Below are 12,961 nucleotides of genomic sequence, written 5' to 3' on the forward strand. Positions count from 1 at the left end.
GGGCAGCACCTGCAGGCACAGGTAGTGCACACCTTGCCGCTGGACATGACAGCCGCTTCCAGGAGCCGCACGAAGCCAGGCAGGCAGGGAGCCTGCCTTAGCCCCGCTGTGCCGCCGCCTGGGAACCACCTGATGTAAGCGCTGCCCCACTGGGGCCTGAACCCTCTTGCCCCAGCCCTGAGCCCACTCCTGCACTCCGAACTCCATGGCCCCTGCCCTCAGCCTGCACCCCCAGCCAGAGCCCTCACCCCTTCCCGCACCCTAACCCCCTGCTCCAGCCCAGAGCCCCCTCCCGCACCCTGAACCCCTTACTTCTGGCCCCACTCTGGAGCCCATACCCTCTGCCAGAGCCCTCACCCTCTCCTAACCCTCTGCCCCAGCCCAGTGAAAATGGGTGGGGGAGAGCAAGCAATGGAGGGAGGGGGGATGGAGTGAGTGGAGAGTGGGGCCTCAGAGAAGGAATGGGTTGGGGCGAGGCCTCGGGGAAGGGGTGGGGCAAGGGTGTTCGGTCTTGTGCGATTAGAAAGTTGTCAACCCTACCCTGCTAGGTATACATGATGTACTTATTTAGTATATCTTATGTTAATTTGTATATTATATATTGTGGGTAAGAAATATTTAGTGAGCCAGATGTACTTTGCAAGAAAGCTATTTACTGAGTTGTGACAGACCATTAAGGTTTACAAATGAGGGTCCTGAGTATCCAGAGCTGGAGCATGAGCAGTCAGGCCTCGTGGTTGGAGCTGGAGTCAGAAACCAGGCAAGGAGTAAGGCTGGAGCAGACCAGAGCAGGAAAGGAGCAAGGCTGGGGGGGAAAGGGGGGGTCAGGCAGGCACAGGAGCGATTGCAGCTGCAGATGTATGCTTGGAGCAGCCAGTCACCTGCTACTGCTGCTAAGCTTCAAAGCAGGCCAGCTGGCTCCCCTCCAACAATCAGGCAGTTCTGCTGTAGCTCAGCTGTTGATTAATCTGCCTGGAGGCTGAGCTAATTAGTCCCAGGCTCAGCTGCAGGCCCTTATTCCTGACAGTACCCCCACTTCAGTGGTGCCTTCTTAGGGTTCCCAGGTGTCTGGTTTTTAACTGGAAAACCTGGTTGAAAAGGGAGCAGTGGTGGCTCCGGTCAGCACTGCTGACTGGGCTGTTAAAAATCTGGTTGGCGGGGCTGGCAGGCTCCCTACCTGGCTCCGTGTGGCTCCATGAAGGGGCTGGCATGTCCCCACTCTGACTCCTAGGCACAGGGGCAGCCAGCGGGGCTCTAGGCACTGCCTCCACCCCAAGCACCAACTCCGCAGCTCCCATTGGCTGGAAGCCACGGCCAATGGGAGCTGCAGGGGCGGTGCCTGTGGACGGAGGCAGCACAGAGCGCCCTGCCCCCTCCACCTAGGAGCCAGAGGGACATGTCCCTGCTTCTGGGAGTGGCCCAAGGTAAGCACCGCCCGGAGCCCACACCCCCTCCAATGCCCCAACCCCCAGCCCTGAGTCCCCTCCCGCACCCAAACTCCCTCCCAGAGCCCGCACTCACTCCTGCACTCTGAACCCCTCAGCCCCAGCCCAGAGCCCCCTCATGCTCCCCAAACCTCTCATCCCTGGCCCCACCCCAAGTCTGCGCCATCAGCTGGAGTCCTCACCCCCTTCTGCACCCCAACCCCCTGCATCAGCCTGGAAGCCCTTCCTGCACTCCAAACCCCTCATTTATTGCCCCACCCCAGAGCCCACACCCCCTCCAACACCCCAACCCCCTGCCTCAGACCGGAGCCCCCTTCTACACTCCAAATCCCTCGGCCCCATCCCCCAGCCCAGACCCCCCCTCGTACACGTCAAACCTCTCATCCCAGCCCCACCCCAGAGCCCACACCCTCAGCCAGAGCCCTCACCCCTCTTGCTCCCCAAACCTCTCATCCCTGGCCCCACCCCAAGTCTGCACCATCAGCTGGAGTCCTCACCCCCTTCTGCACCCCAACCCCCTGCATCAGCCTGGAAGCCCTTCCTGCACTCCAAACCCCTCGTTTATTGCCCCACCCCAGAGCCCACACCCCCTCCAACACCCCAACCCCCTGCCTCAGACCGGAGCCCCCTTCTACACTCCAAATCCCTCGGCCCCATCCCCCAGCCCAGACCCCCCCTCGTACACGTCAAACCTCTCATCCCAGCCCCACCCCAGAGCCCACACCCTCAGCCAGAGCCCTCACCCCTCTTGCTCCCCAACCCCTTGCCCCAGCCTGGTGAAAAAGAGCAAGTGAATGAGCATGGGAGAGAGCACCAGAGGGAGGGGGATGGAGTGAATGGGGCTCCATACAACCAACGCCACATGCATAAACTGGAACTGAGTTCAGGGAGCAGAAACCAGGAAATGAACAGGAAGCAGGAAGGCAACAAACATATACTAGTTATCACACCAGGCAGGGAGCAGGGCTGGAGTCATAGGTGCCGACTCTGTGGGTGCTCCAGCCCTGGAGCACCCATGGAAAAAAATTAGCGGGTGCTTAGCACCCACCGGCAGCCAGCTTCCCCCTCCCTGCAGCGCCTGTGCCTCCCACCCACCAGCGGCCCCCCTGATCAACTCCTCCCCTTCCCTTCCAGCACCTCCTGCACACCGTGGAACAGCTGTTCAACAGCGTGCAAGAGGTGCTCAGGGGAGGGGGTGGAAAGAGGCAGAAAGGGGTGGGGGTAGGGCGGGAAGAGGCAGGGCAGGGGTAAGGCCTTGGGGAAGGGATGGAGTGGGGGCAGGGTCTGGGGTAGAGCAGGGGTGGGAAGAGGCAGGGCAGGGGTGAGGTCTTGGAGGAAGGGATAGAGTGAGGGCAGGCCTGGAGCGGAGGGGGGGGTTGAGCACCCCCTGGATAGAGAAGAAGTCAGCACCTATGGCTGGAGCGGGACAGGAACAAGGCAAAGAGCAGGGTTGGAGCAAGGCTGGGAGTTCAAGGCAGGCACAGGTTCAATCACAGCTGTGTTGGTAGAGCAGCCAGCTACGTGCTGGCTGAGTTTAAAAGCAGGCCTGGTGACTCCCCTCAACTAATCAGGTGGTTCTACTGTAGCTCTGCTGAGCTAACTAGTCCCAGGCTCAGCTGCAGCCCCTCATTTCTGACTAAAAAAGGTTGAGAACCACTGCTTTGGAGAATAATTGTCTTGTGAGTTATATGATCTTCTACTTTTAAGGGCCCAATCAGCCAACCAGCTCTAAAAAATGAGCAACTAAAACAAAACTGTTTTGTGTGTAGTGTGCACCAATGTCCTGCCTCCCCCAGCCCTGCCAAAGCACTGCAAAACAAGAGGCTATCATTCCTGTCATGTGAAGCATCCATAGTTAGAGGCCCTGAACAGATAAGCATTGTACATTTCCATCCCGCAACTACTGTATATTTATTTAAATGCATTTTTATGGCTCACATCTGACCTCAAGGCAACTGAATAACATGGGAAGCTCAGTGAAAATATTTTTGCTTCCTATGGCCCAGGATGATTACAGAAGTAGCCAGAGAGGGCAAACGGCCCGTTATCAGGCTGTCTGGTTACTGTAGAAGGCTATGCAAAAGAGGAGGGGAGAACACAGATATTTTGTTTGTGGATACAGAGGGCACACCTGCCAATGGCACTTGACAGTAGCACGTGGCAGGCTTATGCAATTGTTAAGGTAAAGACATTACATTGGCCCACTCATTCTCCGTTTGGTGGCTTCGGTGGGATCCACTTTCCAGTGTGTTATGCAATCTTTCCTTTTATTCCTTCCACTGTTTCTGTGCAGTGCTGTACAATGGTGTTCCAACAGTGACATTACCAGTACTATAATGCATCCCCCCTCATCGTGCTGTCATAGTAGATTATGCTGCAGTTAGTTTGCTCCTCTTTCTTGGCCCCCTCCTGCTCTCATTCCCACTTCTCTCTCTTTCTATAATCTACTTGCTGGCTGCTACCCTTCAGAACTATGCAGTGTAGCTGTAGCCCTGTTGGTTCCAGGGTATTAGAGAGACAAGGTGGGTGAGTTGATATCTTTTATTGGACCAACTTCTGTTGGTGAGAGAGACAGGCTTTAGAGCTCCACAGAGCTCCACCCTTCAGAACTGTAACTCATATGTGGTGCTGTCTTCTGACCTCTGTGCTGCAATATTCCCTAGTGCCAGGATGGTGCACGCTGCTCCATGCCTAAATTAAAGCAGATATTTCCTGACTTTTGAGCAAGGGTGGTTATAATCCAAAAAGTGTCTATGGAAAATGGTACCATCCTAACTGCCCAGATAAGTTTTCTGTGCTTACTCAGTCTTATTTGCTGGCCAAAATAAGACACTACTCTGTTGGATCATATTAAAGAAGTTTTGTATTAAAATCACAAATGAGTTTGATTCCCCATAGTTTAAATTCCAGGGTATTACTAATTAAGAGGTCTCTTGGTTTTTGGTACTGTTTCTCTCCCTCTATGTGTGAAACTTGCAAGCTGCTAATTGTGTTAGTACATTCTAAGACACAGTCTGTTCTCAAACCAATTCTTTGTAACAATAACTACTCACACAGAGAGAGACTCAAAGCAATACTCTGTAACAACAGAAACAGCACCCAGAGACTCCCCGCCCTTTTGTTGTATTCATCTCGCTTTGTTAACAATTGTGATTAAAATAGAGATAAAGGATGTATGTGGATGGATGCTTGGTGTGGATAATAACTGAATGATCAGGGAGGTGCCAGCCTAAGAATCCAGTGTCCATCGGCTGAAGAAGGCTTCAAGTGGAAATAACCAGAGGACCCCCGGAGGGCAGACTGGAATCCACCCAACAGCCTCAAGAATGGGAGAACCAAAGAACAAGATAACATCTGGCAGCACGGAGCCGTCAGGAATGTGCCATCTGCTGATTGATTCAGCAACAGCATGATGAAGCAATTCCCATAGACTGGCATAGGAAGATATTCCTGTAACAATGGACTCTAGAAAGTGAGAACTTCGGGGTCTGATTCTGCAAACCAACTTCCAGGAGCATCAGATGAGTATCTGACAAGGCCCTGCTCCCTCCTCATGTCCAGGCCACCTGGCCAGTGGCTTGGCATGAGCAACTCTAAGGCTGGTAACTATGATAACAACCTTGCAGAACCTGTGTGTGTGTATGAATGAATGTGTGAATAAATATGAGATTGAATGGAATGTTATAGCTATAACTAACTGCTTACTATGATTCTTTCTGCATTCACAATAAATGTGGCATTTTGCCTTTTCCCCTTTAATAAGATCCTGCTGGTTTTTATTTTATTGGTATAACAACTCTTTTTGGTTTGGTTTGGTTTTGGTTTATTTTACTTTTGCAGACCCTGCAGACCAACACAACTGAGAGACAGTGAGCTGGATTCTATTAAATTGAAAGATTGAAAACTGGGGCTAAGTCTTCCTATGAGCATGTACAGTGTCTAGCATATTTGAGGAATACTGCAATATAACAAAATAAAAATAGTAATCCTTCTTATGCATCATCAATAGATTTGTTTACTAAGTGCCATCTAGTTACATTTGTGCAAACCTATTAACAATAATTTAAATGAAACCTGACTGGCTGATGAAAATTCCAATCCTTAAATTATATCCAGGCATCGGTGCTGGGAGTGGCTGCTGCACCCTCCCCCCACCCCTCCTGCCCTAGCTTGAAGTGGTTTCCATTATATACGAGGTTTACAGTTTGGTTCAATGATTCTCAGCACCCCCACTATATAAATTGTTCCAGCACGTCTGTACCCTCATTCTCAGTCAAATATGTCACTCTGACTTTCCACATATTTTTCAGTTTATTTTTTTAATTTGGCAGGTTCTAGTGGTAGACTTTTTAAATCATTTCAGGGACAGTAATTTATTGAAGTTGATTCCTTAAGTATTTTAAAAATAGAGAGTGCTTGTGGTCCAAACCATCCACTTTAGTTCTTTGCTGCTTTTCACAAGTTTGGGGACTATTTAAACTTGATCTCTATGATCCACTTATGTTGAAGTGGGTGGAGTGTTGTAATATATGGAATCAGTCTGTCTTAAACAGGAGGCATTTATTAAACACAACAACTGCTTACAGACTCAACAAACAGACATCCACATAACTTGAAATCCAGTTTTGTCTCCTTTGTTTACCAGGGACCAGAACCCTGTCTGGAAATCTAAACAGTACTTAGAGACATCAAGTGATTAAATAATACACTTCAAGTAAATATATTATTACAGAGAGATTCCAGGAGAGGCTGCTCGTGGGCTGGCCTTTTCCCCTTCTGGATGTCCTCCGCTGCTGCCTACCACTTTTGAAATTAATTGAGTCCAGACCCAACACTGACTACATATCCTTCTGATATTTCCTCTTTATATGACTTTTGCAGGACATTGATTTCAAAAGATGCCACTCCCTGTAGAGGACTGAGTGGCTCAGTCCTATACAGGGAAAGGTATCTTTTAAAATCAATGTGGATCAACTACACAGTTAAAGAAATGACTATTGAAAATACAATCTGACTTGTTAAAAAAACAAACCAACCACTATTCTTGATTCTCTATCATTAAAAAGTCTTCCTCTTATTTATTTCAAGTCTGTGTCTGTCACTTCAACTGAAATAAGCAGTCACTCCTGTTACCAACATGGCCAGCAGGGTGCATATCACAGTTTGTCTAGCATATGATACCACCAATAATGTCCATTACCATGTATGACTCAGTGACAGAATCATTAGATGTAGTCTTCTTAATGTCACAGAGAAGAAAAAACACAGGGAAAACACTTCTTATTTAGGATTCTGGCCTTCCTTATGCATTACAGGCCTGCCATCTATATTAATGGCAACACTCTCATTAACTCCAGTCATGCATGATCAGGCCCCAAATAGCAACTTTCCATAGCTAGTAGTTGCATTACTCATTAGCACCCCAAAAAGGGTGGAGGTTATACTTTTAAATATAGAGGTGATTTTTTTTTTATTCCTGACATTTAGATCAATTTAAAAGGAGGATCAAATTAGCCAGTGACCAAATTAAGAGAGAAACTGTAATTGAAACACTGGAAATGTTTCTTGTTTCATTGGTTTCTGGTTACTCTGACAGATTATGCAGAAGAACCATGTAAATTTCAAAGGTTTTTCCTACCTTCCTAGAACTAATATGCCATAATATAATTCATAGATTCTAAGACCAGAAGGAACCATTATGATCATGTAGTCTGACCTCCTGTATGTCACAGGTCATAGAGCCTCACCTGGTAATTCCTGAATCAAGTGTATAACTTCGGTTTAAACTACAGCATAATATGTAGAGAGCTCGCTGATCTTGATTTAAAGACTTAAAGTGATGGAAAATCCACCCTGTCCCTAGGAAAGTGGTGCCAATGGTTAATCACCCTCACTGTTAGACAAATTTAGATGCACATTTTTATTTTCAGTTTCCAACCATTTAATCTTGTTATGCCTTTTTCTGCTAAAGAGCCATCTACTATTAGTAATCTCTTCACCATGTAGCTACTTATAGCTCATTCAGGAACAAGCTATTTCTTAACCTTCTCTTGGATAAACTAAGTAGATTGAGGCTCTGAAATCTCTCACTATAAGGCATGTTTTCCAGACCTTGAATCACTCTTGTAGCTCTTTTCTGAACCCTTTCTAGTTTTTCAACATTAGTAGAATGGAATAGATCTTTGAAGAGGAAATACACTAGTAGGATATTATTTGCCTGGACTTTTGGGGTGGTGTAGTGGAAGAGGACAGTTGTGGTGTGCTATGTGAAAGTCTATAGAGATACTTTCTGGACCCATCGTTTATGGTGGAGGATGTGGGAATATTCTTGTAGCCCACCAGCCTTGGCTTTTCACAAAATATATATTTTTCTCAAATAATTACCTTTTTAAGTTTCAATTTCTGATGTTCATTCTCAGCACAGGAGGGCTGGAAGAACCAGCGTGGAAAGCTTCTGAACAATCACCTTTTTTAATTACTTGAATCTAACCTGGAAAGTGAGCATGTTGCAACCGTTACGAAATTTTTCAGCCTTTATTCTTTGCACTTTGAACTTGGATAAATTTATTTTAAAACAACTGCTGTCATATTTAGATCACCTTTCAGCATTCCCCTTCCCAGATAAAAACTGCTTTATAAATATCGCTCCATTGATCATAGGTTTTATAATCCTCATGTGTATGGGCTATCAAAATGCCTCTGGGAGGTATCTAGTCCTGTTATCATCCATTCTGATTGTAGAACTTTACCATTTGCCCCTGAGTATTCAATTATCTCTATTTCGGTAACACAACTAGGCTGATAGTGTTTGAATATCTAATTTTCAGTGCAGATTTACATAACACAAGAGGAGGCTTCTCATTTCCATTGCTGATGTCATTTTCTTTAACCCTCAGCTAGACAAGTGCAGTATGCAAGTGTGTGTCTAGACAGGAACTCACTGTCCCATATGCACCAGGCTAATCTCTTGTGTGCTTACCACTTGACAGTGCTGCAGACGGACTGTCACCTCTCTGAGAGGACTGGATCCAGACTTCTGTGTATCATCCAACTGATGGCTGTTGAGGAGACGGAAAGTCCTAATGATTTCTAGTTCACACTTAGCAGAAGGGGAGGTGAAATGCTGGGGTGGGATGAAGGGAATCACTTACAGGTATGTTATGATGAGCACTGTTTTATGTTGTCACTCTGGTGCAGGGATTATCACGAATGTGTGTGTGTTTAAAGCACAAGCAAGCAAATGGCTTTCAGGGCAGTGCAGTCTCCAATCCAGCCCTACTCCCCCTTATGTCAAATAGGCCCCAGCCGTGTTCAGGTGGGTGCCTAAAGTGAGTTGTCTCTGCTTCATGGGCCATTTGACACAAGGGATGTAGGACTAAAGGATGGCTAAGCTGTGGGGCTGGGGCTTTGGGGGGAGGGACAAGGGATAGGGACTGGGAAGCAAGAGGGGGTGACTGGGAAGGGGGCTGGCTGATCTGGATAGGAGAGGGAAATTGCTGGGGCAAAATGGCTGGAGCTAGCGATGGCTGAAGGAAGGAAGGGGGTGGGAAGGATAAGTGAGCTGGAGACAGATGGTTGGGAGAGCTATTGGCTGAGAGGGAGGAAGGATAATGGGTGGCAGAGGGGATGTCTGGAAGGGCGAAGGGCAGGAGGGCTAGCGGGGCTGGGCGGGGAGCAGGGGGCTAGCTGAGCTGGAGGGGGAAGGGGAGAAGGGCTAGCTGGGGCAAGGGGAAGAACAGGACTAGCTGGGCTGGAGGGGGGAGAACAGGACTAGCTGGGCGGGGCGGAGCGGGACAGAGGGGAGGCTGGAGGCTGAGGCTGGCCGGGCGCCCCCTCCCCGCCCCCCCAGGTTGCTGGCCTGTCCATCTGACTGGGGAGGCCCCTGGGCACGCTCGGGTCTGAGGCGGGCGAGCCCGGGGCTCCCCGGAACGCTCCCGCCAAGAGCTGGCAGTCGGAGCTAGCCGCTCGCCCCCGGCCTGAGGGAGGCTGCTCCTGGGGGCACAGGGAGGCGGGGTGCGCGGCGGGCGCCGCTGGAGGAGATGTGGCTGGGGGCGGTGTCAGCCCCCAGCCCCCTGGAGCGGCAGCCAGTCCCTTCGCGCTGGCTGGCTCCGTGCTCCCTGTGCAGCACGGCGAGGCTACAGGCTGCAGAGCCAGGGGCTGTCAACGGAGGGGAGAGCCAGCGAGGGAGGGGGCCCGGGAGCCACAGGCACAGAGATCGGGATCAATGCAATAAAATGCACCTCCTGCAAGTGCCCCTTGGGAGGAAGCAGCCGCAGGCGGCGGCGGCAGCCGGGAAGTGAAAGGTCCGGAGAGTTCAGCTTGCCATGCCCTGCACGGGAGCAGCAGGAGCCCGGCGGGTCCCCGCGGGGAAGTGAAATGTTCTCAGCGAGGCACGCGGCTCCCCGGGGGCTGGAGGAGCCATCAGCTGTCCCGCGATGTCACTCCCCGGGGGAGACTCGGGGGCTGGAGCCTCCCTCCTGCCCTTAGCACGCCAGTGAGTGGCGAATGAATGACCTGCCGGGAAGGATTTGCTCTGGAGAACCGTCTTCATGTGCAGAAGAGATTCCAGGCTCCTGGTCCTCCTCCTTGATTCATGCACTTTGACCAGGAGTTTGGCCATGGAGAGCTGGGTCTGGCTCATTGTACTTCTGGGCTGCTCTGCTGTAGCTGCAGGTGGGTCTTGATGTATTTTCATTCCTTCTAAACCTTCTCCCCATTGCTTAGCCTCTAGGAAGGAATAAAGCCCGAAGCTGCTGGGAAGCACAGTTTCAGACTATGAAATCGCTTCATATTCCCTATCTTCCTCCTTCTCCAGCAGTAAATATATGTAAACCGATGGTTAAGGGCAGTATTTACCCTTAACGATCAAAGTTTATCTTTGTAGCCCGATTATCATTTTCAGAGCGAACAAAGAAGGGTTTTACTTGCAATGTGTACACCACCGTGTATATCAACAGACACCCTTGGACTTTTCCCGAGCAGGTTTCGGATCCTAGTGATCCTTCGTAGCCTCTCAAGTAAAAGATGTAACATTCGCTTTTTAAAAATGTGACCGTCTCTTTAACAAGCTCATAAGAGAGTGTGAAAAGTCAAGTGGACTGGGAAAGCCAGGGAAGACATCAGGAAGGTGCAGTGAGTTCAAGAAGGAAAGATGACAATGTAGCGTACTGATTAATGCCATTAAGCAGCGTTTTTAAACTCAGCCCTGCTTCTGCGTAGGGCTACAGGGAACAGGAGCTTCCTGAGCAGGAAAGAGAATAACCAGCTTGGATTATTTTAGCTACAGCTGGAATGACCTGTAAAGGGGAAAAGTGCTTCTTCCATGGTCAAGAACAGTCAGTGTTGCTGAGAAGTGTCCATTCACACCTCAGGTTCTTTTGTTTGGGTTTTTATTGATTCCTCAGAAAGGGGTAGAATGTCCTACGTTCAAGTCACCTTTCTCCCCCTTTTTCACCTTCCTTTCCCGCTAGTTCCTGGACATACTATTGGATGTATTTCCCAAGTCCGTTCTCGTTTTGCCAGAATTTATTTTCAGGAATGCAAATTAAATTCCACATGAGGCAGCTTGTCACACTGCTTCCCATCCAACACTGCAGATGCACACCAGCCGTCTTGTGTCCATCTCCTCAGTCTCAGCTGTAAGGGGAGTTTTCAAGGGCTAAATAGGTACAGACTGGCTAAGCAACGTCTTAAAGGGGACATAGTGACTGTCTGGAATAGTTTGGAGAGGGATATAACTAGGAGGTAATAAGAATGAAAGTGGAAAAAAAAGGAATATTTAAACAGAACACCAAGAGAAGCTTCCTGACACTGAAAGTATAGGAAGCTCCCCAATGTGAGACAGCCAAAATTAGACTGGGCAAAGCACCAAACAGTGCCCTGTAGCTGCCCTGGTAGGTGACGGAGTGGGTGTTCTGATAAGTGTTTTCCAGCTGTAATTTCTGTGTGCTATCCCTTTATCACATCTGACTCAGAGGGAAAAGTCAGACGCGTGCATTCTTTCTGAAGTAACTGCTATTTCAAGTTTATGCACAAGAAAAGCAATCTAAAGATCTCAAATAAGATAAACGTGCCTGGACTTTACTGACCCTTAGAGCTGACACCCCACAGTGCCTACGCTCATGTTGCTCACAGCACCTTTACCTGAAATAAAGATAAGATAGATTTCATTCACTCCCTTGGGCTGGCTTATTTATTTAGAAGCTCCTTGGTATCAACATCGCACCACTGAGATTGTTCCTTACTGATTGTTCTGAGTCTTACCAGCTAAGATCTACAAGATAATGTAGCTCTAACAATCTCGGTGTCAGTTACTATCCTTGTGGTGTGGAAACCATTACTTCAGTATTGGAAGGGAATGAGGAGAGCAGAATTCACAATGTAGTAAATAAAGTTTTTAGTCATGCTTGTAATGATCTTTGCAGTACTGATGGCAAAACTAGCACACAGATAAACCAAAGCTTTAAACCCCTTTCCCACCCCTGCCAAATGTATTTAGTATAATAACCACTTTGCACTTGTAAGAACCTCAAAACACTTCACAATTAGGCTTTAATATTGTGTTCAAATATTAATATTTAATATTAATATAAACTGTTTATATAATGTTTTCTTGGAGCGTTTTCCAGCTGAGGGCTGATTTTTCTTTTTGAACAAACCTCATTATTAGCTTGTTATAGAAAAATCATATAATCAATTGCAAGGGTGTAAGTGAAATGTTACAAGGCAAGTGTGTCAACTGAAAAAACGCTTAAACAGGAAGCATATGATAGGCCTGGATATTTTACAGGTGAGTCATGGTGTACCTTGTGTGCTCTTGTCCATTATTAAAGATTGCTGTTCAGTGGTATGTACAGTATATAGGGTGTGAAATAGCATAGGGTTAAGCATAACCATTAAGGGGTATGGAGAGGCACCTCTTTCTGGTAATCGAAGAGCTGACGTGAGTTTGTGGCTGACAATGCGAAAATCTTTATGCTCCAATCTGTCAATTTTGCTGCATTCTTGTGGTAAACAGCACTAAGCCAGAAAACTGTCACATCTCACAAATTGCAACACTCTGCATTGATCTTTCTAATTTTTTTTTCATTTGAAAAAAACCTATTATTCAAAGGCTTTGTTTTTTCCCCCAGTGTAAGAGGCAATGGCTTGTGAATTCCAACAGCCTGAACCTGTTCCCATTGACTCCAGTGGGAGAAGGATCCACTCCCAAATGAGGAATGAAAACTATGGGCCTGATTCAAAGCCCCTGGGAGCATAGAAGTTAGGCTTTGATACTAGCAGGTGCTAACCACTTCTGAGTTTCCTCAAATCCCATGGACTTTAATGGGAGTTGTGTGCTCAGCATGTCATGGACAAGCTCAGACCTCTGCAGGAGAGACAGGCCTACCAAAGGACTACAGAAAGTGTTGTATTTACATTAATCCGTTTGTCAATTTAAATATAATGCATTTGCCTCTGAACAGTTACTGTAAGCTCCTTGGGGCAGAACTTCTAGGTGAAATCCTGGCTCCATT

At 48.0% G+C, this 12,961-nt stretch overlaps 1 protein-coding gene across 2 annotated transcripts in view; it reads left to right on the top strand.

Moving 5' to 3' along the window:
• The first annotated feature begins 9,259 nt into the window (after positions 1-9,259).
• The window catches only part of NTN4 (netrin 4), a 97,725-nt gene continuing 94,023 nt past the window's right edge, over positions 9,260-12,961 (top strand). The window contains exon 1 of one of the 2 annotated variants that reach the window (XM_073327494.1): positions 9,260-10,118. In XM_073327494.1, coding sequence (XP_073183595.1) covers positions 9,995-10,118 — 124 coding nt within the window. In that variant the 5' untranslated portion in view covers positions 9,260-9,994. The remainder of the gene's footprint in view (positions 10,119-12,961) is intronic. The other variant, XM_073327493.1, reaches the window with a different exon arrangement.

The sequence above is a fragment of the Lepidochelys kempii genome, chromosome 1 (assembly GCF_965140265.1).
Source record: "Lepidochelys kempii isolate rLepKem1 chromosome 1, rLepKem1.hap2, whole genome shotgun sequence".
Lineage (NCBI taxonomy): Eukaryota > Metazoa > Chordata > Testudines > Cheloniidae > Lepidochelys > Lepidochelys kempii.